This window comes from Bathycoccus prasinos (assembly GCF_002220235.1).
Source record: "Bathycoccus prasinos genomic : Chromosome_12".
Taxonomy (NCBI): Eukaryota; Viridiplantae; Chlorophyta; class Mamiellophyceae; order Mamiellales; family Bathycoccaceae; genus Bathycoccus; species Bathycoccus prasinos.
Genome location: NC_023997.1, coordinates 307598 through 330340, shown reverse-complemented (window position 1 = coordinate 330340; position 22743 = coordinate 307598). Strand labels below are relative to the sequence as shown.

The following is a 22743-nucleotide window of genomic DNA, read 5'->3' as shown; positions in this document are numbered from 1 at the left end:
GTGTAAAAGTATAAATAGTACTAAGGTATTCAGTATCTTAACAGCTAATCCTAAAATATATGTATAATAGTACAAAGAAGCGGGACGGAGACGACCGTCCGTCGCGAGCGAGAGACCGAACGTCGTTCTAGAAATCTCATCGACTCACGTATGCCTGCCTCCCCGCCCACTGCAAACTGGCGTCTCTCACCTCTTCCAACTCGTTTTGCGCTCTCCCAACTCTCCCAGCGGCCATTTGCACCTCTCTTCTCTTCTCCTCTAAAATCCGTACGTGTTCCTCCTCGACGACGCGTTCCTTCTCGCACTCCTCCTCCAATAAAATCAACTCCCTTCTCTTCGCATCCGCCCTCGCCGCCCTCGCCGCTTCCTCCGGAGCGACCACTTTCGACACCATATCCTCCGCGATCGCTTCGATCGAATTTACTCTCGCATTCATGTCGATCCCTCGAGCGACGCACGCGTCGTCGATCGCTTTCAGCTTGATTTCCAACGACTCTTCCTTTAAAATTTGCTCGAATTCCTCCCTCGATTTTTCTTTGATGGATGCGTAGAGTTGCGAGTATAAATCGTACAGCGGGACGTGGTACTCTTTCGGCAAGGTCGGGAAGTGCGCCGCGAATTCCTGGTTGGTTGTGTTCGTTTGTTCGTGTTCGCGAGAGAGAGAGAGAGAGAGAGAGAGAGAGCGCACAACAAAAGTCAGCATCACATCACACACAATCCCATTACGGGGGAAAAAGAAGACGCGAAGAAATTCAAAATTCATTCACAAGAATATATACAAAATAGAATTAGAATAAACGCACCCCAATCGTCTTCACTTCGAAGCACGTGGTCAAAGAGTCCTCGAACATCGAGTGCAGCTCATTCACGCGCGAGAAAGATGTATTCTTCGTCGCTTCTTCTTCCGTTTCCATTTTCGTCGTCGTCATATGTGCTCGGTTAATGTGATGATGATCCTTACGCGAATAATGAGGAAAACAACCGCTCTTTTTGCTTTTGTTTTGCTCTCTTTTTTTTTTTCGAAGAGAGTAAGAGTGACGTACTAATAGTTTAGGGTGTAGGTCTGTATTTCTTACTCAAATTGAGCTTGATAAGTGCTTCTTTCTTACTCGTAAGTGCTTCGTTCTTACTCTTGAAAAAAAAAAGCAGACCAAGACCGAGAGGCAAAAAGAGGCAAAACTTTTTCACTCTCAGCACAACCTTTAGAAAAGATGGCCCAAAATGAGACTACGAATGAGAGTAAGAATACGAAGAAGAAGAAGAAGAAGAATCACAAAATCGCACTGAAAGCGACGTTGGTTGGCCACAAAGACGCGGTGTGGTGCGTGGCGTTCGAACCGAACCGAAACGATATTTTGGCCACGTGCTCGAGCGACAAAACGGTGAAGATTTGGAAACGAAATGTTGTAAAGCGCGATGATGATGATGATGATGTAAAGAGTTCGCATCAAACGTGCGAATTCCGATGCGTGTGCACTCTGGACGGCGTCCACGAGCGAACGATTCGATCGGTGTCGTGGTCACCGTGCGGGAGGTATTTGGCGAGCGCGAGCTTTGACGCGACCGTGGCGATATATCAGAGAGCGGAGGATGAAGAGAACGAGGAGGAGGATGAGGTAAAATTTGAGTGCGTCGCCGCCTTGGAAGGCCACGAAAACGAGGTGAAAAGCTGCGCGTGGTCGCCGTCGGGTTCACTTTTAGCCACGTGCGGGAGAGATAAGTCGGTTTGGATATGGGAATCCGCGCCTGGAAATCACTTCGAGTGCGTGGCGGTTTTACACGGGCACACTCAGGACGTGAAGAAAGTGAAATGGCACGAAACCGAGGACGTGTTGTATAGCGCGAGTTACGACGATACGGTGAAAACGTGGAAGGAAGATTTAGATGGGGACGATTGGAGTTGCAGCGGGACGACGAAAGCGCACGAAAGCACGGTTTGGGATTTAACTCAGGAGAAAGTGAAAGAGGGGGGGAGATTTGCGACCGTGAGTGACGACGGGTGGGTGAAGATTTGGAAAGCGGGTGGCGCGCAAAGGACGGAGATTAGTGGTAGTAGCAGTAGTAGCGGTAAAAAAGATGACGCGGCACCTTTGGAGTGCAGTTTTAGGAGTGGACACGACCGACCGATATTATGCGTGGACTGGTTAGGCGATGCCAACAGGAAGAATAGCGAGAGTGGTAATAAGAAGCAACCGGCAACGTTAGCCGCCGGGGGAGGCGACAACTCGGTGAGAGTCTATCGCGAAAAGGAAACGGGCGTTTGGGAAGAAGCCGCTGCGGTCGTGAACGCGCACGAAGACGACGTGAACGACATCGCGTGGTTTTCAATGGCGAGTGAGAAAGAAGAAACCGAGCAATCGACGAATTATTTCGCCAGCGCCTCGGACGACGGCACCGTGAAAATTTGGACGTTTTGTTCTTCAAACGTCGACGAGTAAAATAGTTTGATAAAATGAACAAAAAGCAGCACGCTTTAAAAGCACGAACCTTCCGCGTACCTCACTTTCGCGCACGTCGCGATGCATTCATTCGCAAAAGTTTCCCCAGTCTCTCCACACACCGGCTGAAACTCCATTAAATCCTTCGCTCCTAAACACGCTTCGTACACGCACGCTCGCTTCATCGGATCGAAGAAAAAAGCGCACGCACCTTCCTCCAAAACAGACAAAGATTGCACATCACCAGAACTTTCCTCCAAATCGTGTGTGCACCGAAACCAGCACTCGTTCGCGTACGTCGCGTTGTTTTTCGTATCGCACATAGGCCCCCAAGACGATACATTCAGTCCTTTACACCGCTCTCGGCACTTTCCGACGAACGAAGGAGTACGAGTTTGTTTTTGTCCCTCCGAGAACCAAGAAGAAAAAATGCCCCCAAAAATCCTCCTTTTCTCTCCATCATCTTTCGTAGTAGTAGTAGTAGTATCATTACTACTCTTGCTCCCCACCTCCTCCTCGGCGTTCGCAAAGACGCAGAGACGCCATTGTGGCGACACCACCATCACCAACACCACCAACACCAACGCCTTAAGCACTCGTATTTTTTTAATGTGGGCACCCATTTACCATTTTTTGAAGCAAAAAAAGGGGGAACTGCTTCATTAAAAAAAAAGAACAACACTTACGCGCGTTTAATACACACACACACACACACACACAAGGAAAAGAGCATCATGCCTCTGACCGACTTGACCAACCGAAACTACCCAACAAAATCCTCCTCTCTGTCCACTTGGGAGGAATGCGATGATGTTTTGCAGCGGCAAAGAAGGAGTACGAATACTTTTAATGTCAAAGTCCCTGCAAAACAACACCCATCGGGAAAACGCACGAATGCGAAGAACACGGGAGGGAGGACGACGGTAAAGTTGACGGACGTGTTCCCATCAAAAACAGCATCAGTCGCAGAGAAAGAAGAAGAGGAGGATTTCTTCGCGAGCAGCGGTAAAGATGAAGCAGTTATCATCGTCGCTACAAAAGGTACGCATTCTTTGCGTCGTCATCATCAAAAGAAGTAGTAACTAATGTGTTCGTCCCCCTCTTCCTCTCTCTTGAAAAAAATGTCAAAACCACCACAGCGAACGCTCAACCAGCAAATACCACGCTCAAATCGGCGAAACATTTGAGTCCTCCGAAGAAGACAACAACAAAAGCGAACACGAACGACGATTCGGACGACGATTGGGAGAGTTGGGGGTGTTCGTCGGAGGACTCAAATGTTGCCGCGGAAGCGAGGAGGAGGAGCGAACAACACACGAAGAAGACGAGCGAACGCGCTTCCGTCCCGCTTGCGAGTAAAAAATTCCAGTGCGTGCCGACGCCAATGGAACAGATTGCGTTGGGTTCCAGTAACAGTAGTAAGCAGCAACAAGCACCGAGGACGCCGTCGTCGAATAGAGCGCGAGGCGGGTTCGGGAGTAACAACAACAATAAGAAAAATTTCACCAGATTATACCGAACGTCCTCGCCCGAGCGCAAGGCGGCTTCGCCAACCGCGCAAGTGATTCAATCTATCGATGAAGCCGTGGACAGCGTTTTGACGAAATCGTACACCGGTTTAGTCGGAGCGGTGAGCTCCTTCGCGTCCACGTTAGATGCAGCGGTCGAAACGACGGCGTTGAAATTGGACCACTTTGCCTCGCAAAAGATGTCGCCGCCGGGCGGGCGTCCGCGGAAGAGCCGAACGACGGAAGACGAAGACCCGATGAGCTCGCCGAACGTGATCAAAATGCGATGCAGAGAGTCGTTAGGCAGCACAAACAGCAGCAATAGAACTAGTACCAGCAGTAGCAACAACAACAAAGACAACGGAGGAGGAGGAGGAGCGGAGGAGACGAAAGCCTCCTCCTCTTCGTCTTCTTGGGAGAACTGGGACGAAGTTGACGACAACAACAAAGAAAACGTCGACCCAAACTTTCCTCAAACCCCTCGCAGGCTCTCCAAACACCTCCTCCAACAAAACAAACATCTCCAACGCTGCAACGCGTCTTTAACCGCCCAAGTGGACGTGGTCGCTCAAAACTTGCGAGAAGAAACCGCGCACCGAAAATTGCTCCAACGCGACATCGACTTGCTCAAAAAACAAAACCTCGGCCTCCAAAAACGCCAACAGAGCAAACACAACAAAGAGGAAGAGGACAAGTTGATGGAACAAGTCCGAGTCCAGTTACAACAGTTGATCAAAGAGAAGAGTGAATTGACCGCGCAGAACGAACGACTGGTCAGGGAGAACGAGCAACTGCACGGATTTTTGTCCCACATGAGTTCCGCCTCGGACGACGACGACTAGGAATAGAGAGAGGAATAGAGAGAGAGAGAGAAAGAGAGACTCGTCGAAGTAGTACTAATAAACTATTAATAAGAAGAAGAAGAAGAAGAGCTTATTAATGAGATGATAGAATGTGTGCATTTATTTTTACTACGTCTCCCTCAAAATTTGTGCACCATCCCTCTTTTTGCTCCTCTCAACCATTTTCAGCACAGACCAAAAAGCGTATCACAGGAGACAAAATCCTTTTCCAACACACAATTTTTTGGGCGATTTTGAACCGACCGTTCTTTCTTTTTTTTTGCCATCGTGGCTTTCTGCGTCCCAGAATAGGCCTTTGTTTTGAGGGGAAACCACAACGAGAGTATCTTTTTTCCGTCTCTCACACATCCAGCGTATCGTCACTTTTCGCATCGAGATACGCTTCGACTTCAACGATACGCACGTACACACACACGCAACACAACAGTAGTAAGATGTTTTCTTTGACTCAATCCGCATCTTTTTGCGCGGGCGCAAAAGTAAACGTTGCCGCGCAAAAAAAGCAACAATCCAAAATCTCGAGATCCATCCAAGCGGGCAAAGCGATCAGCTCGGAATCTTTATCCAAGAGAGACTTCCTCTCCGCCGCGGTGTTGTCCTTCGGGTTCCTCTCCGTCGGCGACGCCAACGCGGCGACGAAGAGAGTGAGAAAGTCTTCATCCTCCTCCGCTGCTCCGGTTAAAAAGTCTCCGGCCGCCACGAAAAAGTCCGCCGCGAAACCCGCGTACAAGCCGAAAGGGAAAACCGTCGTCCCGGCGCCGTCCGTCGCGACGTCGCCTGCGGCGAGACGAGGCCGAAGAGGTGTGCCAATCGCCGGGAAATCCTCCTCTGTTTCCGCGGGTAAGAGAAAAACCAGATCGCCGGCGCAAGCGAGAAAGGGCAAGTATTAATAAATTTAACGATACGCTTCACATGAAGGATGATGAGATGCGCTCGCAGAAAGAGAGAGAGAGAGAGAGAGCGCACGCTTTCCGCTTTAGATTAATGTAAAAGGATAAAGAGAGAGAGATGAGTTGTCGTTTGTCTGCCACACGAAGAAAAAAAATACTTGAAAATACCGCTACTATAAACGTTGTAAATATTTATCTTTGCCAATGGTACCGAACGCATGTTATCGAATGAAACACGAATACGAATACGTAACAGCTGGGAAACGACGCTTTTATCACAATTATGAGAAGGCCGAGAGGAGGAGGAGGAGGAGGAGTATATTGGTAGTAGTACTATTCGTTTTTCTCTTCGCGTATTCGACGACGAGTCTCGTTTTTTTCTAAACGTTTCTCTATTATGCTCGCTCTCGCGGCGAGTTTTTGTATTAGTTTATGGTACATTTTTTAAACGTATTACTCGGAAGCGGCTTTATCCGCTTCCAAGCGTTTCAAAGGCGCGTCGAACGTGGTGAAGTACCCGAGCGTGACCAAACCTAAGACTATTAATATCGCGTAGTCGCCGCTCAGTTTACCGAAGAGTAAGTCGCCGTGTGCCGCGAAGGCTAAGATGGGGACTAAGATGGCCGAGAAGAGGTTGCCGCAGACTTGCTGAAGCGCGACGACGCCGTTTTCATCCTCCGGGTAGGAGACTTCCACGGCCAACTCGGCACAAATCGGTTGGACGGGGCCGACGGTGAACCCCAGGAGGACTAAACTAAATAGGACGTACGCGTCCGGTATGACTTCTCCCGCGCCAATTGGAATCAAGAGGAATACGGAGAGGATGATCAAAGCCAAGGAGACCGGTTTATACTTCTTGGACCGATCGACGTAGCCGCCTAAAAAGATGGATCCAAACATGATGGCCAATTGAAACGCCGCGCCAAACTCGTCGGCTTCGAACGCGTTTTCCACCCCCGCTTTCCCTAAAGTTGTTCCAATAAACGCCGAAACGTTGTTTGAAATGGCAATAGAAGCTACAAATGCAGCCGTTGGCTGCCAAAATCCCGGCGTGTTCAACAAACGTTTACATAAAGCCGGGAAATTTAACTCGGCTAACTCGTCTTTGCCCATATTCTGCGACGCGTCGACGTCGCGCGATGCCTCTTCGGCTTTGCATCTACGTTTTCTCTCTTTTTCCTGTTGCATTTGCGATAAACTCGGCGGCGTCGGTGGTTTCTCTTGAAACTGTATGAACGCGCCAATAGTCACGATTCCACTCAGTAAAGTAATCAACGAAAAATACCCATTTAAACCTTCGTTGGTTTGTCCCATCAATCCGCCGACGAGGAAGGCGACCGCTATGCCAATCTGGTTCGCGTTTATCGCGATCGACGTCGATAACGCTCTCTCGTCTTTGCCGAACCACCTCGACGACAATAAAGTAGGTGTGCATTGAAAAAATGGCTGCGCAGCTCCAACTAAAACAGTGCCTACCACTTCTTCGGTATACGAAGGCATAAACGACGCGAACGGAATGAAATCGTTAAACTCTAATCCCGACCGTAAAGCGCACCCAAACGTCATCAAAGCCGCCGCGCTCACCACGACGTTTCGCAAACCAAACTTCCCGACAATCTGCGGCTCCAAGAAACAAAACGCGACGTTCGTAAATAAAAACACGTCGATCAACGTTTCCGGACTTCGATGAAAAATCGAATCCCAGGTCCCCGGCGTTGCCGCAACTGAAAAGCACACCCAATCGGAAATCAACGCTAAACAGGCGAGATAGCCGAGTTGAACCCATCGTTGGGAATAGAGGATGATTTTTTCCTCATCATCTCCTTCCTCGAAATCGGGTTTTATCGACGACGATGAAGATGATGATGATGAAGAAGACGCTTTCGCCGTCACGTTTCTCTTATCCGCTTTTTCATCAATTAAATTCGGTAACAAACTCTTCCCTCCTTTAGATATCATCGAACAAAAGCCCGGCGACGGCGGAAGACTTCCTTGACGACGCACGCGACGACGAGGAGGAGGAGGAGGACCAAAACGCGTCGTCTGAATCGTTTTAGTATTCTTCATCGTCGTCGCGCGTTGAACTCGAGCGCCGCCGCCGCTGAATGTGTTTCTTCTTTGCGATGAAGATATCGACGGCATCGACGTCGCCGCCTTTCCCGAAATCTGAGACATTGAGACGACGGAAACCTGTGAATAATCGAGCGTCGCGCGGGTGCAGATGTGTGTGCTTACAAATATATATGTATATACTATGCGCTGAGTTTGTGGAGATGTGGAAGGAGCGCGTGATAAATAGTGTTTATGCCGTGCGCGCGCAGCGCTCTTATTATGAAGAAAAGAAACTAACAAACTCTCGTGGTATTCGAAACATCCTCTCTGGAAGCGTCGTCGTTTTCCGCGTCGTCTAATTCTTCTGCAAATTCCAGAATGTTTTGTTTCGTGCATTCAGCAATCTCCGTCAGCGCTTCGTGCGTTAAAAACGCTTGATGCGGCGTCACTAACACTTGAGGCAAAGACGAGAGCTGCGCCATGGTATCGTCCCAATATAACATTTTTTCTTCGACGGTTAAGTTGGAAAAGTCTTTGAAGAAAATCTTCTCCTCGGATTCGTAAACGTCTATGCCTAAACTGCCGAGCTTCCCGAGACGAAGTCCGCAGATGACGTCTTTGATGTTCAGAAGGCCTCCACGAGAGGTGTTGATGAGCATGGCGCCTCTCTTCATCGAATCGATTTCCTTCTCCGCGATGAAGTGTTTCGTGTGCTCGTTGAGCGGTAAATGGAGACTGATGATGTCGCTATTCTTTAACACGGTTTCGACGTCGTCGCAATATTGACCGACAAACTCTCGCTTTTGTTTCAAGTCGTAGCCTAAAACGCTCATGCCAAACCCGTTGGCGCAAATATTCGCCAAGCCTCGTCCGATTTTTCCCGTTCCTACGACGCCGAGCGTTTTGCCTCGCATCGAGAACCCAACCAACCCATCTAAAGTGAAATTCCCAGACTTGACGCGCGAATGCGAGATCATGAGTTTCCTATTCAACGCTAAGATCAACGCCATGGCGTGTTCTGCTATTGAGAGCGGATCGTACATCGGCACCCGGTACACGAGCACGCCGAATTTTTTACAACTTTCCACGTCTACTTTATCGAAGCCAGCGCATCTTAACGCGATCATTTTTACCCCACACTTCTCACTCAATCTTTCTATAACGTCCGTGGATAAATCGTCGTTCACGAAGCAACACATCGCGTCGTACCCGTGAGCTAAATCGACCGTTTCTATTGTTAATCTAGGTTTGAGAAAAGTCACGTGGAAATGTGAATTCAGTTGCTTTTCCAAAATCTCTCGCTCGTAATCAGACGTGGAAAAGACGACAACCTTTAGCTTCTTCTTATTAGAAGAAGCGTAACATCGCTCGTTCGATGCTCTAGAACGTCGTTTGTTCTCGCTTCTTTGGGGTTTTAGTCGTAATAAAGTGCGCTGTTGTTGCGACGAGAGCAGTTTGTGCGCGCGCATTTTGATTTTTAACTGTGGCTTTTCTTAGATATTTTACAACACACAACTGCTTATAGTATTATTATTATCGCGGCTTGGTGGCTTCATCTTGGCTTTTGAGTTCTTGCGCGACGGATTCGTCTATGGATTGCGTCAGAGGGTCTCTTTCTCTCTTGATGCGCTTGTAGCTCCCGCTGCCTATTTGCTTCAAATCCTGGGTCGCCGCTTTGAGTTCTTCCGACTCCGCCATGGCGTTCAAGTTTGCGGATGCGGCTTCGTTCCAGCTGCTCGTGACTTCGCACGCCTCGAGCTCGTCCGAGGAGAGGTTTGCGGCATCGTCGGAACAGTTGCCGAGAGGTAACTCTGGGCCGGCGATTTTCATGGCCACTTCGACCGCGACCGGGGTTAACGCCATGGATAAGATGACGACGCAGACTAAAACTTCTTCTAATTTTTGCGGGAAGAGGTTACCGGCGCCGGTGGAGGTGGCTTGACCAAAGATGACGAACGCAAATTCGCCGCCTTGGGAGAGGACCGCGCCGGCGACCAAGGCTTCGCGCCAGGAAAGGCCAACGAGTGGGCCAAGTGCGGTGACGACGCCGGTTTTGGTGGCCATCAAAGTCGTGGTCATGATCAAAATAATCGGGAACATTTCGATGGCCAACGGGACGTCGATGGTCGTGCCAATGGTCACGAAGAAAAGCGAAAGGAATAAACCTTTGAACGCGTTCAGCTCGTTGATGATTTGGTGCGCGTATTTCGTGTCCGCCAAAACGATACCGGCGAGGAACGCTCCCAACGAGTCGCTAAAACCAATCGCAGAACAGGCGAAGGAGAAGCCGAAGAGAGTGAGCAAGGACATGGCGACGAAAACATCCGTCCCAGCTTCCGCCGCTTCCACGGCTTCGAAACCAACCAACGCGAGCGATCTCCCAGCAAACGCTAGCGCGCCGAGATCGAGCATGGACGTCGCGCCGCCAGCTGCCATAACGCCCATATCCATGCTCGCTCCTCCGCCGCTCGCTGCCGCCATGGACAACACCGGCAACAAAATAATAAACGGCACGACCGCTAAATCTTGAAACAAAAGCACCCCCAACGATGCGGTTCCAAACTTTGTCGCCAATTGTTGCTTATCTTGCAACAACTGCAAACCAAACGCGCTCGAAGATAAAGACAACGCGAAACCAATCACCACCGCCTCTAACGTCGAAGTCACCTGTAACATCTCGTTGTTCCCCGGTTGTACAAACTCTAAAACTTTCGTCCCGATGGCGTTCCCTGCTGGCAACAACGCCATAGCGAAGAGCACGTTCACCGCCGCGACTTGCGTGAAACCTAAACCGAACGCGTATTTCGCCAACGCTTTCAATCTCGTAATCGACAACTCCAAACCCATCTCGAATAACAAAAACTGAATCCCGAGCTCGCAAAACTGATCCACCTCTTGGTTCTCGATGAACAACCCGAGCTTATTCAAACCTAGACCGGCGGCTAAGAAACCCAACACCGGAGATAATTTAAACTTTCTAAACGTCGGCACGATAACCACGACCGAGAGTAAAAGCAAACCGACGTCCACATCCACCGACTTCAAAACCTTCGTCCACTCGTTATCGTCCAGGGTCGCTCCGGATTCTACCCCGTCTCTCGTTTCCTTCACCAACTCGTTCACGAATGCCCTCGGATTCTCCGCGGCTTGTATAATCACCCCAGTCGGTAACTGTTCCTCTTCGATTCCAGAATCGAGCAATCCCATCGCGTCTTGTGCGCGTTCGACGAATATTTTCACGATGGATGCCGGCGTTTGGTCTCCGTCTAAGCGCGGCGTCGGGAGGTACACGTCCGCCAAGAATAGAGCATTTTTAGTAATGATGTTGTTCCTATTATCGCGACGAAGAATGCTTTCTGGGAAAATTTTGCTCGCATCATCGTTATCTTCCGAAGAAGAATCTACCAACACCGTACTTACGCCGTACTTTGCGAGGACTCCATTAAACCCGTCGCTCGTCCTCGTCGGCGGCGTCGCGACAAAACGAACTTCTTCTCCACTCCTACTCGTCATCATCTCGCTCTGTTGTTCTCCATAAAACGCATCCATCGTCGTCATCGCGGCGCAGCACACTTTCGCCGATGATTTACTCCTACCGTAATAGTTCTTCCTTCTTCGTCCTCCTCCTCCTTTTCCTCCTCCTCGACCACCACCGAAATCATCATCGCGCAAATATATACAAGAAGGAGAAGAAGACCCCCCGCAAAAGCCGCTGCTTTTGCTACTGCTCGCGAATTGATGCGACGCCGCTCGTTCTCTCGCGGTCTTTTTCGTTTTCGTGCTCCGCGAGACGTGTCCTACTCCTCCTCCTCCTCCTCGGGAACGAACGACCATCATCTCTCTCTAATCTTCGTCTTCGTCGTCTTCTTTAAACGCTACACAAAACAGGCGCGCTAAACTCTGCACAAAATCGTCTCCTCCGAAACTCGTTCACGTCGTCGTTTACGTCGTCGTCGTCCGTACTCTATATATATATATATATATGTGTGTGTGAGCACAGAGAGAGAGTATAGAAAAGGAGCGCTTTCGGGGAAAACGTTGTTAGAATTTGTGTTTGTTCGAGTTACGTGTGACGTGACCGAAAAGATACGCAAAAAAATATCGTTCAAAAAACAAAGAGAGCGAAGTTTTGTTTTGCGTTTCGTCGTCGCCAAAAAAGAAGGAAAAAAGAAGTGTTTTGGTGTCTGTCCCCCCTCGTCGGAAAACATTTCGTCATCCGAGTTAAAATTTGGGTGCTTTGAAGAGTTTTTCGAGAGGTGTTCCTACCGTTAAAGGTGTGATACAACCACTTCTTTTCCCCAACGTACAAAGAATACACACACACTACATACTTACTCACAGAGCGAGAGTACCTTTTCTTTAACGATATCTTCTTCTCGTGAGAGAAAGAGAGATTTGCGACGCACGCGCGCGCGCAGAGAGAGAATAAGAGAGAGAGAGAGAAAAAGATGATGGGAGACGAGGACGATGATGAGTCATCCTCGGATTCATCCTCTTTCCACTCGACGTCCTCGTTCGATATCACGTGCCCGCTCGAACTCTTATTAGACCCTTCGTTCCTGGGAGACGCGTTAACCGCGGAAACGATGTTACGAACGATTTCGAATTTAAGCGCGCAAGATTTAGCGAAAACGGCGGAAAGGTGCACGTGCCCGAAAGGCGTCTCGTGTCGGTATCGAAAAGTGACCGACTCGGACGAGGCGTGGTGGCCGCACTGCGCGAAAGCGTGGTTCGAGGCGGATAGTTTACCGGCGTTTAGGAAACCGCCGAAGGATAAGAAGACGTGGAAAGCGGCGTATTTAGCGTTGAAGCCGGAGGAAGGACCGACGCCGATGGAGCTGGAAGAGAGGAGATTGAAGCAAGAGAGGATCGAAGCGAAAGCGTTGAAATGGTCGATGGAGAATAAGCTCGGGAAAGGGGCGATTAAAGCGAGGAGTAAAGAAGGTGGGGTAGAGTTAGCGGTGGACAGAAAAAACACGGATAAGGCGACGTTGAGGGAGTTTTATAAGACGGTAAGGGCGAAACCGAAAGGGAGAGGGCACAGAGAAGGCGTGAAAGCGTTCAACGCCGGGGCTTGAGTTATTTTCTCCGAGGCTAAACAAAAACTGTTGTTGCTGTTATTGCTGTTAATCTTAATGTTGTACAATTAAACTTACTACTAATACTATAAAAACTATCAAACTTTACACCGCTACTCTATAAGCTGCCGCACAAAACGTCTAAGCGTTTCGGGTCGTCCAGATCTTCAAAAATCCGAAGTATTCCTTCCGCTACTTTGGCTGATTTCTCACGTAGCGAAGAAGATTTCACGTAATCAGTGGTCGTTACTTTTCCTTCTTGGACGGCTTTTGTGAGTTTCGCCCATTGCTTCTTTATTCGTTCGATTTCGCCGGGATCTAAGTTCAAGACGCGAAGGCGGTCCGACCATCCTTCGACGAGCATCCGGGACATGTCCTGGGCCAAATCATCCGCGTATTTCGCGACCCAGCTCAAGAACTTCGTCCGCGCGTCAAAAGAATCAGGAAATACGTCGCATTTCGCGGAGATATTATCTGCAATCATTTCAAATAAGAGCGAGATGAAACCAGAATTGATCTGGCACTCGAGACGCTCGGGATCGTCCGCGGTTTCAAAGGTACTCCAAATTCGAACGTTGAAGTTGTATATGACTGATTCCATTCGATCCCATCCGTATTGAAGTTTACCATTCTTCTTCGACGAACTGTCTATCTGAGCGAGTCTTTTACGCATATTTTCCGCGACGTGTTTCATGCTCGCGTCGATTTCGCCTACGTGAACAACCTCGAGCTCGTTCGCAAATCTCGTCACAATATCCGCAATCGTGAACATAAGAAACGGGTCTGCGCCACATTCATCCAAGCGCTCGTAGTTTTCAGCCGAGCCTATGACTTCCAGCAGACTACCCATAACGGAAACGATCACGTTTAGTTGTTTCATCGCCCCTTCCGCGGAGATGTCAAGATTCTCCAAGCCTTTTGTGACATCGTCCACATCGTCTCCTCCTTCGTCGTCCCCTCCTCCGATGGCGAGCGTGAACACTCGCACGAGGGTTCCAAAATTTTGCAAGTTATCACGTAAATCCTCGCTCGCGTTATATCGTATCTCGTTATCGTCCGATTCGAGTAAATGATGAATTTCGATTTGCATCTCCACGCGGCAAATCTGCGAGACGAGTTCGAAGAGCGTGATGTTCTTGGTCTTTTCGGCAGCGGCAGCTACTCTTCCGCCTGGTATTTTCTTCTTGTTGTTATTCTTCTTCTTCTCCTTGCTCGTTTCTGAAAGCGACGACGGCGAGCTTTTCAGCATCCAACCATCATCTCCGCAGCAGTGTTGCACGTAGGCCGCGACGTGCACCGCGAGCCTTCGTTGTCTTTTACCGACACTCTTGGACGACAAGATGAACTTCAATCCCTCGCGAAGCTCGTTCGACCACTTGCTCTCAAAATCTTCCCATGCCAAATGCTTATATCGATGCTTTGCGCTCTCGTCGTTTTCACCTAATATTTTTGCGTCTATCACCGTGTTGATGAGTTCTAAAGCCACCAACGCTGCCTCCGTCCCAGCTCTCTTATACAAACACTCCCTCGCAACTCTACCAATCATCCCATTACTAACCGCGATATGATTCGCAATGTCCACGTACGGATTCGAGGCTTCATCTTCGCTGTCATATACTAAATCCAATTCTTCGTACGGATCGAACGCGAAAACGTTTTCCTTATCGTGCGCGAGACAAATCTCCCTCACAATATTATTCAAAGCAGCGATCCCTGACACGATGAGCGCCTCGTTTTCATTCCTCTCTTCCTCCTCTTCAGATTCAAACGCCTCACACAAAATATCACACATCTCGCACACGCACTCCTTCAAGATCTTCAGTGGAGTATCTTTCCACTTCCATTTGTCGTCCTCGCCCTTCCACGAGCCGTCGTCGGCGCGGACCACCGCCACGAGCGTTCGATCCGTAAATTCGCACACTTTTGCCATGCTGTCCCTCGGTAAGATGATCTTCGAGTTCGTATATAATTCCTCCAATATTGGGAGTAATACTAACGCGCACTCTCTCGAACCGGCGGCTAAACTCGCGCAGACGTTGATACCTAGACTTCTTTTCTGCATATTTTCCGGTTGATTGATGTTAAAATCCTTCGTCTTCTTTTGACTTAAACTTTTGCTCTCGTCGTCGTCTGAATCGTCGTCATCGGCATCATCATCATCCTCACGAGGAGGACTAATCAGCGAGAACAAAAAGTCGTCTCTCATCGCCGCTTGGCAGACGGAGAGGAAGACGTCGTCGTCATCGTCACGAACGAAATCGGAATTCGATTGGTCTTCTTCTTCCCCAAGTTTTTGTTGTAACAACTTCACGGCTAACGCTAAACCGACGTATTTCTTCGTCGTGGATGGATCGTTCAAGTGATCGAGGACTTGAGTACGGAGGAGTTTTGGTGGAGGAGGCATTTTTTACGGTAAGATGATGATGTGTGAATGATGATTATGATTTGCGCATATCATAAGCGTGTTGTGTGGATTCTTTTTTATGCAGAAGTGTATTGAGATGAAAAACGTTTCACAGACAGACGCGAGGATGACGATGCACCATTAAAACAGATGAAATCCAACAGCATTTTATTATTACCTTCGTCTTGGCGAGCGAGATCGAGATCGGTCTCTCGTCGTTCTCCGATGACCACCGTGGTCTCTCCTATTTCGCGGCGGCTCGGGCGACCTGGAAGAACCGCGGCGGTGGTGGTGGTACTGGCCCCGGCGACTTTTAGTATTACGATCGTCGTAATCGTCGTAATCGTACTTTCTTCTGTCGGTATTATTGCGTCTTCGTTTCGAAGGACTGTAACTTCGACTGCGACTAAAGTCTCGGCGGCGTCGATGAGAGTGGCCACGGTCTCTTTCCCGGCTGCGGCTGCGACTGCGACTGCGACTTTGTCTTCTACGGCGGCTCGATTTATTACGATCCGAGGAGTCTCTTTCTCGGCGGTCTTCGCTCGAGCGAGAGCGTGAGCGGCGTCTGCTGCTTCGATGATCGCGGTCGTCGCGATGATGATCGCGGTCGCGCGGAGAACGACGATGATGCTCGCGAGGATGACTGTTGTAGTCGTCTTTCTTTTTTATAGTGTTATCGTCTACTTTTTCCTCTTCGGATACGTGCGTCATCGTCGTGTTGTTTGTCGTGGTAGTCGTCGTTGTAGTCGTCGTTCCCGCGGCTGGAGTGCCGTCGAATGCTCTCGAAGATGGAGGAGGAGGCACGTCGCTCAGAATGTTCTTCTCGTCCGGCGCCTCGGGTTTTTGGTCGGCTTCCTTTTCTATCTTGCGTCGCTTCACGACGACCAGCGCTTCTTTCTTCTTCTCCGTCTTCTTCTCCTCATCCTTTACTTTAGATGCTTCTTTTTCTTCTACTGCTACTTTCCTGTACTTTTCTTCGCTCGGCGGTTTCATTTCCGTTTCCGCTTCCGCTCCTGCTCTATCCTCTTCTTCTTCCTCCTCTTCGTCTTCTCGCTTCCCGAGAGGCTTCGAATACACCCGATCGTTCTCCTCTCCTTTCCCTTCCGCGCGTTTCCTCAAAATATCCGCCAAACGTTCCTTCAACTCTCTGATCCTCTTCCATCCTAAATACTGCTTTCCCATCTGGTGATCTCTCACCCGTTGCTCGTTATCGTGAGTGTTCAAAAACACCCCGCTCAGCGGGCACACGATCAACCGCTTCATCGTCTCCACGCGTCTCTCGCATTCTTTCTCCACGACTTCCTCTAACTTTTTCCTCCTTTCGGCAATCTCATCCAGCTCCTTCATCGCTTTCTCCGCACCATCCACGTCTCCAATAATCCCCAACTGTTCGATTTTCTTTTGCATGCACTGCGTCTGATCGGCCAATTGCGCCAACGCTTGTTTATCGTGCACCGGTACCATCCCGTACACTCGCGCCCGTTCCGCGCGTTCCATCTCCACGCGTTCCGTGGCAATTCGAATCCGTCGATCGCAATCGGACACCAGCCGGTCCAAAATTTTCTTCGTCTCTTTCTCGTAGTTATATTTACTTCGCTCTCGATCGGTGAGAACTTGAAATTCTGCGCGTAACTCCATCGACTGCACGCCGCACGGATGCTCTTGTTTGCTCGCTTGTTGCACCGGCACACGCAAGGCTCGGGCGATTTCGTCCGCAGATTTTGTGTTTTTAAACATCGTCACGTCGAAGCCGCAGAGGAAGTATTTGTCCACGTCTTCGTCCTGTTTACGAGAGAGAGAGAATAGAGAACAGAAAGAAACGTTCTCGGTGAGTGTGATAAAACTCTCGCCGCATCCTCGTCGTCGTCAACACCAACACTTTACGTCGTCAATCCGTTCGGGAGAAAAAAAAAGCGGATTGAAAATGTTGTAAAAAGAGTCGTCTAATAGTAGTATTCGTTTACCGTAAACAACTTCTTCCTGTTCACTCTTTCGTCTAAAGGGACGTCCCGCTCGGCGCCCATGAGCTGGTCCAGCATTGCGCGCATTTCTGCCGCCATACTGTTTACTTCTTCTTAGTGTGTGTGTGTGTTTTTCTTCGCAATTTTAGTACAGCAGCTTTTTAGTTGAGAGACCTTTTGTGCTGCCGTTTTGATTTTTTTTTCTCTTCTTCTTCTTCTTGCATGTACACTGATTCATATAAAAAAACGGGAGAGACTTTGGACTTTGCGCGACGAAAGTGGTGTTCACATTTAAGAAGACCCGATGATGTGTTGATCTCGTCTCTCACTCTCTTTCTCTCTCTCTCTCTCTCGACCGAGGAATAGGAAAAAGTAACTCAGAGATGATGATGTCATGAGAACAACAACGTATTTGACGTCGCGAGGATGGCGTCGAGACTTCGTTTACGTCTTCTCTGCGAATCGTATATCGACCATTTCTTTTTCGCGAGACGTTTGGATTTGATGCAATTGACTCGAGACTTTCGAGCAAAATCGTCCGCTTTTTTTTCCTCTTTGCGCGCGATGGCGAGTAAATCCAATCGAGCGCGATCGGTTTCTTCCTGTTTTTGTTGGAGTTTAAGCCTTTGGCGTTTTGTTATTTTTACTTTCGTCGTCGTCGTCTTTTGTGGGATTCTGTTTTGAGTATGCTTCGTCGGGCCGCGACGAATGGTGTCGGCGTCGTTCTTGTTAACGACTGCATTCGATTTCGATTCGCTCGCTTTCTCCGGAGTGTTGACGTTTGAAGAAAAAAGCACCGGGTGTTTTTTTATGGGAGACATCGGTGGAGTCGTTAAAATCCGCCTGTTCCAAAATGCTTTCGCGTCGTCATCGTCGTCTGAATCGTCGACTCGAAGACGCTTCTTCTGCGAATCTGTTTCCAATGATGATAGTATTTCAATCGTCGTGTTTTGACTGACACTTCTTCTTCCTCTGAGAGTAGTATCACCATTACCCGTCTTCTCGTCGTTGTTGTTCGAGAGTATCACGATCACGTCGCTGCTTTTCCTCCTCTTCTTCTTCTCCTTCTCCTTCTCCTGACAAAAGTTGGCACCCAAGAAACAATCCAATTCTCCCCTAAAACCGTCTTCTTCGTCCTCGAGTCTTTTCCCCCCCTCCTGAGAACAACAATAACAACAACAACAAAGCGAAGAAGAAGAAGTAGCAGAAGATAAACAATAATTCAAAAACATCTCCCCGGCGTATTTCGCCGTGATCGCGTTTGCATCGATCCCTAACGTCTCGTACGGATGCAAAAATTCATTCAATTTCTTCTCCAAAAGGGAATGATGATGAAAATGAAAATGAGCATCGCCTAATCTTTTCTTCCGTCCTCTCGCGTACTCCAACAACGGATGATGACGATAAAGACGACGACGAAAACAATGATCATTCTTTTCGCTCTTTGTTTTCGTCTTTTTTGCCCTCTCCCCTGCTGCTACATTCATGTATCTTTTTTCTCTCTGTATATGTACTAAGAATCTCTTTTAATAGAGAGAGAGAGTTCGTATTCTCAAGAGTGCACACAAACAAACAAACCCTAAACCTTAAAACCCTAAAATTTTCGCTCACATTTCATCTCTCCTCCTTTAACTGCTTTTAAAAGCAAACACAAACGCACGAAAACTTTGAACGAGTATTATTACTCCTCCTCTCGCGCGATGATGATGATGTGGTTTTTATGAGTTGCGTGTGTGAGTAAATTGTTTCATCGGTCGCAAAGACAGAAGGTGTCTCTTTTTTCCTGAGATCTGAATCGCACAAAATTTGTCCGGTGGTGGTGCGATGAGGGGGAAAATGATGAAAAGAAAAGATGCGGACTTTGAACGACGCGCTTTGAGTGCAGAAAAAGAAGAGGAAAAGACCAAAAAGACGAAAAGGAGTGGAGAAGGTAACGGTGGTGCTTCTTCGTTGCTCCGCGCGTCCAGGGAACAAGTTTTGAACGCGATGAGAAAGAAGAAGAAGAGGAACAAAAATCTCGTGACGAACGAGGAGGAGGAGGAAAAAGAGGCTGAAAACGCTTTCAACGTCGCAAATCCGTGCGGCATGCCGGCGAGAGACCGGAACGAAGAAGGTCCAGATGATGATTTGACGAATTCTTTGTCGTCGGACTCGAGCGAAGTGGAGTGGGAAGACGTGGAAACAGAGGAGGAAGAAGAGGAAGAGATTGAGGAAAATGAAAGCGCGGCGGCGAACGACGACGACGCGAAGGAAGAACACGAGAGAGACAGCGAGTGCGAAATAGTGGACGAGATCACCGGGGACCCGAACGAGATCAAGGTGAAGAATAAAAATAAAAGGAGGATAACGAGACAGGAGAGGAACAAGATTAAAGAGCTACATCACGCGGAGTTGTTGTGTCGTTTAGCGAGGGTGCATTTGGTCAATCGAGCGCTCGAGAGCGACGCGTTGCGATGTTTGGCGCTCAGCGTGGCGCCTAGAGGATTGGTGGAAGGTATTTTAGAAAGACCTGGGAAGAAGGAAGGAAAACCAGTGGTGAGGGTGATGTTGCATTTCGCGGTGAAGTTTTTTCAAGACCACGTGTTAAGCCCTTCTCGTTGTACTTCTGATAACGAGGAAGAGGAGCGTTCTTCTTGGACGCCGTACGTGAGCGCGAAAGAAGCGCGGGCAAGTAAGGCCGGGTTCGCGGGAGGCGTGGCGTGGAAGTTGAGCGAGATGTTAAGAAGAAAAGATAAAAACATCAACGAAACAATGAGACTCTCTTCATTTTCGAACGTTTCGGAGATGAAGGCGGCGCTTTTGTGTGCTTTCTTACGCGCTTTGGGTATTCGCGCAAGACTGTGCGCGAGTTTAAAACCGTTGCCGCACGACGCGAAAGGACCGGATTTAGATAGGAAAACAACCTTGCGATCGTTAGATGGTAAACCGGCAAATATTTTTAAAGCGATGGAGAAGAACGGAGCAGCGGCGAGGAATAATGGCGAGGAAGACGACGATGCGGCGGACGAGATTACGCACTGGTTGGAAGCGCTCGTGCGAGAAGGCGGGAACGATACGACGACCGAGGAATCGACGCGGAAGAAAACAAAGAAGAAGAAAACGACCGCATCATCTACCCCATCGGCGGCAAATGCGCAGAAGAAAAAAGAATCCGCAAAGTTTGTGCCAATCGCGCTCTCTCCAACCACGCATACTTTTACCATCGGTGACGTCGACGATATCGTGAAAACGTGGTCGACGTACCCGGGATACGTCGTCGCTTTCGACGAATTCGATCAAGAGAAGAACGGCAACGTTTTGTCCTTCACGGACTTGACGAGAAAGTATTCGCAAAAGCAGTTTGCCATAAAAGCTTTGAAGAAACGCATCAAAGGTGATCAGAGATGGAACGAGCTCAGCGCGGCGCACAAGATTGATCTCAGCGGCATTCACGATAACGACGAGGAAAATTCCAGTCAACTGTATTTGAAAAAAGCGTTAATCGACGAGCGCGACGAGATGGCAACGATGCAAAAATCGGAGCGACCGCCAAAAACGCTCACGGAAATCAAATTGCACCCTTTGTGGTGCATAGAAGCGCACTTGAGGCAAAACGAGTGCATTTATCCGAAAACGGGCGTCGCCGGGTGCGTCGACGGGAAACTCGTTTACCCTCGCGAAAACGTTCAGACGCTTCGGACCGACCGGCGATGGAAATCGGAGAAGAGATTGATGGTGAAACACGTGGAGATTGATAGTCCGATCAAGAAGTTGCTTTCGAACAAAGCGCGAGCTCACTTGAAACAGTACGGCGGCCACCCAGAACAGTTCGCGGATATTTTTTTATACGGCCAGTGGCAGTGCACCACTTACCACCCGCCTAAAGCGGACAAAGGTGTCGTGCCTACGAATGATCGCGGTAACGTCGATTTGACGAAGAATGGCGACGGGTTACCAGACGGTTGTGCGTACATTGAGGACAAAAATGCGTTAACCGCGGCTCGTAAACTTACCAATCCACAAATTCACGCGGTCCCTGCTCTGATTGGCTTTGAGTACAAGCAAGGCGGCACGACGCTTCCCGTCTTTCTCGGGTGCGTCGTCGTCTCGGAAAACGAGGAAAGAGTGAGGAAACAACTGCTCGAGGACGAGCAAGAACGAGTAAAGAAAGAAAAGCTGAAAAAACTGAAAGACGCGAGTTTGAAATGGCGCACGTTACTCGGCGCGATGTTCATGAAGGAAAGGTTGAGAAGAGAAGTGGACGTTCAAGAAAACGAAGACACGTTTCAAACGACGTTGGCGACGAAAGTAGAAAAATTATAGCACATACAGTAGTAGTAATAGAGATTGGATAGAAACGCACGCACATACAAAACAAAAAAAGCTCATTTCATTTTACCTACGGTGACGAATGGCACGCCGAGCATGTCAACCGGCGCGTGCTCGCCTACGTTTGCGCCGCCTCCGACTTTAACCAATCCCGTTCGCACGTTCTTCAACAGCGCTCTATTCCCGTCCTCCTCTCTCAACGCTTTCACGATGTGCATATCGGACACCATCGCAGTTACCGCCTCCTCGCTAACACTACCGCTACTATCGCTACGACTATTACTAATACTACTCATCAACGCCCTCTTCGCGTTTCCGGCTCGATCAATTTTCACCGAATCATCCACGACGCCATCGCACGTCCCTGGAACCATAATCCTCGCGCCGGCCATCATCGCCCCCAATGCGCCAAACCCAAACCCCATCGCGTGCAACAACGGCACCCCAATCATAACCACGTCCTCTCTCCTCAACTCCATCGCTTTCGCCGCTCGTTCTCCGTATTTAAACAACGTCTCCGCTCCCTCACCTTTCTCGGTTGAATTGAAGTAAAACACCGCTTCATTCTCCGACGATGATGACATCCCACCGCTCGTCGAAGCGTCCTCTTCTCCATTACCGTACGCGTTCATCAGCACCTCCCAATGGACGACTTTCTCTTTCAACCCGGCGGGACCAACCGCGATGGGTTCGTGCGCGCCGACCATCTCGCCCGCTTTCCCGCTGAACGAACTGTGCACCAAAGCGCCGAAACTTTTCGCGGATAAAAACTCCCCTTCCGTCTTCGAACTTTGCACTTTCGTTCCGCTCAGAACGGCGCCGGTGAGTGCGATTAAAAGTTCCGGAGAATCCCCCAAACGAATCGATAACTTTTTCTCCTCTTGGTCTTCTTTGCCTTCTCTTTGGTTGTTGGTGTTGTACCCGAGATCGTTCAAAGCGGCGGCAAACGCGTAGGATCGATCGCGAAAGTCCGCGAACGAGAGATGCCGAAAAGACTTTTCATTCTCGTCGAAGAAGTACACGAACGGCGCGTTCGGTGCGTTGGCGTGGGCGTTTTCGCGGAGAATGTGCGCGAGTACCACAGATGTCGGGTCTTTGTTCCCCGTGGTGAAGTTCCTCTTGGTCGTGGCCGCCATTGCCGAACCAGCCGCGGTAAAAAGTCGTCCTCGTCGTCCTCCCGCGGTAAAACGCATCGTCGTCGTCGTAACAGTCGTCGTTTACGTCGCTTCTAATAATCGCGT

At 49.2% G+C, this 22743-nt stretch overlaps 14 protein-coding genes across 14 annotated transcripts; 5 read left to right on the top strand and 9 right to left on the bottom strand.

Annotated features, from left to right (window-relative positions):
- Positions 1-136: 136 nt before the first annotated feature.
- On the bottom strand, positions 137-763 carry Bathy12g01830 (predicted protein; the record flags this gene model as incomplete). The annotated part of the gene is made up of 1 exon (XM_007509765.1): positions 137-763. The coding sequence occupies one exon, from the start codon at positions 761-763 to the stop codon at positions 137-139; it is 627 nt and encodes a 208-aa protein (XP_007509827.1).
- Positions 764-1211: 448 nt separating this feature from the next.
- On the top strand, positions 1212-2438 carry Bathy12g01820 (predicted protein; the record flags this gene model as incomplete). The annotated part of the gene is made up of 1 exon (XM_007509809.1): positions 1212-2438. One exon carries the CDS (start codon positions 1212-1214, stop codon positions 2436-2438), a length of 1227 nt encoding a protein of 408 aa, XP_007509871.1.
- Positions 2439-2499: 61 nt separating this feature from the next.
- Bathy12g01810 (unknown protein) lies at positions 2500-3061 on the bottom strand (the record flags this gene model as incomplete). The annotated part of the gene is made up of 2 exons (XM_007509755.1): positions 2500-2502; positions 2561-3061. 2 exons carry the CDS (start codon positions 3059-3061, stop codon positions 2500-2502), a joined length of 504 nt encoding a protein of 167 aa, XP_007509817.1.
- Positions 3062-3172: 111 nt separating this feature from the next.
- Bathy12g01800 (predicted protein) lies at positions 3173-4788 on the top strand (the record flags this gene model as incomplete). The annotated part of the gene is made up of 2 exons (XM_007509613.1): positions 3173-3479; positions 3512-4788. 2 exons carry the CDS (start codon positions 3173-3175, stop codon positions 4786-4788), a joined length of 1584 nt encoding a protein of 527 aa, XP_007509675.1.
- A 455-nt stretch (positions 4789-5243) lies between these two features.
- Positions 5244-5699, top strand: Bathy12g01790 (unknown protein; the record flags this gene model as incomplete). The annotated part of the gene is made up of 1 exon (XM_007509774.1): positions 5244-5699. The coding sequence occupies one exon, from the start codon at positions 5244-5246 to the stop codon at positions 5697-5699; it is 456 nt and encodes a 151-aa protein (XP_007509836.1).
- A 453-nt stretch (positions 5700-6152) lies between these two features.
- Positions 6153-7874, bottom strand: Bathy12g01780 (predicted protein; the record flags this gene model as incomplete). Its single annotated transcript, XM_007509942.1, has 1 exon — positions 6153-7874. The coding sequence occupies one exon, from the start codon at positions 7872-7874 to the stop codon at positions 6153-6155; it is 1722 nt and encodes a 573-aa protein (XP_007510004.1).
- A 170-nt stretch (positions 7875-8044) lies between these two features.
- Bathy12g01770 (D-lactate dehydrogenase) lies at positions 8045-9220 on the bottom strand (the record flags this gene model as incomplete). The annotated part of the gene is made up of 1 exon (XM_007509728.1): positions 8045-9220. One exon carries the CDS (start codon positions 9218-9220, stop codon positions 8045-8047), a length of 1176 nt encoding a protein of 391 aa, XP_007509790.1.
- Positions 9221-9284: 64 nt separating this feature from the next.
- Bathy12g01760 (predicted protein) lies at positions 9285-11300 on the bottom strand (the record flags this gene model as incomplete). Its single annotated transcript, XM_007509820.1, has 1 exon — positions 9285-11300. The coding sequence occupies one exon, from the start codon at positions 11298-11300 to the stop codon at positions 9285-9287; it is 2016 nt and encodes a 671-aa protein (XP_007509882.1).
- Positions 11301-12199: 899 nt separating this feature from the next.
- Positions 12200-12829, top strand: Bathy12g01750 (predicted protein; the record flags this gene model as incomplete). Its single annotated transcript, XM_007509731.1, has 1 exon — positions 12200-12829. The coding sequence occupies one exon, from the start codon at positions 12200-12202 to the stop codon at positions 12827-12829; it is 630 nt and encodes a 209-aa protein (XP_007509793.1).
- A 118-nt stretch (positions 12830-12947) lies between these two features.
- Bathy12g01740 (unknown protein) lies at positions 12948-15233 on the bottom strand (the record flags this gene model as incomplete). Its single annotated transcript, XM_007509756.1, has 1 exon — positions 12948-15233. The coding sequence occupies one exon, from the start codon at positions 15231-15233 to the stop codon at positions 12948-12950; it is 2286 nt and encodes a 761-aa protein (XP_007509818.1).
- A 77-nt stretch (positions 15234-15310) lies between these two features.
- Positions 15311-17293, bottom strand: Bathy12g01730 (predicted protein; the record flags this gene model as incomplete). The annotated part of the gene is made up of 3 exons (XM_007509674.1): positions 15311-15804; positions 15878-17015; positions 17198-17293. The coding sequence occupies 3 exons, from the start codon at positions 17291-17293 to the stop codon at positions 15311-15313; spliced, it is 1728 nt and encodes a 575-aa protein (XP_007509736.1).
- Positions 17294-17586: 293 nt separating this feature from the next.
- Bathy12g01720 (unknown protein) lies at positions 17587-18681 on the bottom strand (the record flags this gene model as incomplete). Its single annotated transcript, XM_007509634.1, has 1 exon — positions 17587-18681. The coding sequence occupies one exon, from the start codon at positions 18679-18681 to the stop codon at positions 17587-17589; it is 1095 nt and encodes a 364-aa protein (XP_007509696.1).
- Positions 18682-19018: 337 nt separating this feature from the next.
- Positions 19019-21496, top strand: Bathy12g01710 (predicted protein; the record flags this gene model as incomplete). Its single annotated transcript, XM_007509805.1, has 1 exon — positions 19019-21496. One exon carries the CDS (start codon positions 19019-19021, stop codon positions 21494-21496), a length of 2478 nt encoding a protein of 825 aa, XP_007509867.1.
- A 62-nt stretch (positions 21497-21558) lies between these two features.
- Positions 21559-22638, bottom strand: Bathy12g01700 (predicted protein; the record flags this gene model as incomplete). Its single annotated transcript, XM_007509957.1, has 1 exon — positions 21559-22638. The coding sequence occupies one exon, from the start codon at positions 22636-22638 to the stop codon at positions 21559-21561; it is 1080 nt and encodes a 359-aa protein (XP_007510019.1).
- Positions 22639-22743: the final 105 nt, after the last annotated feature.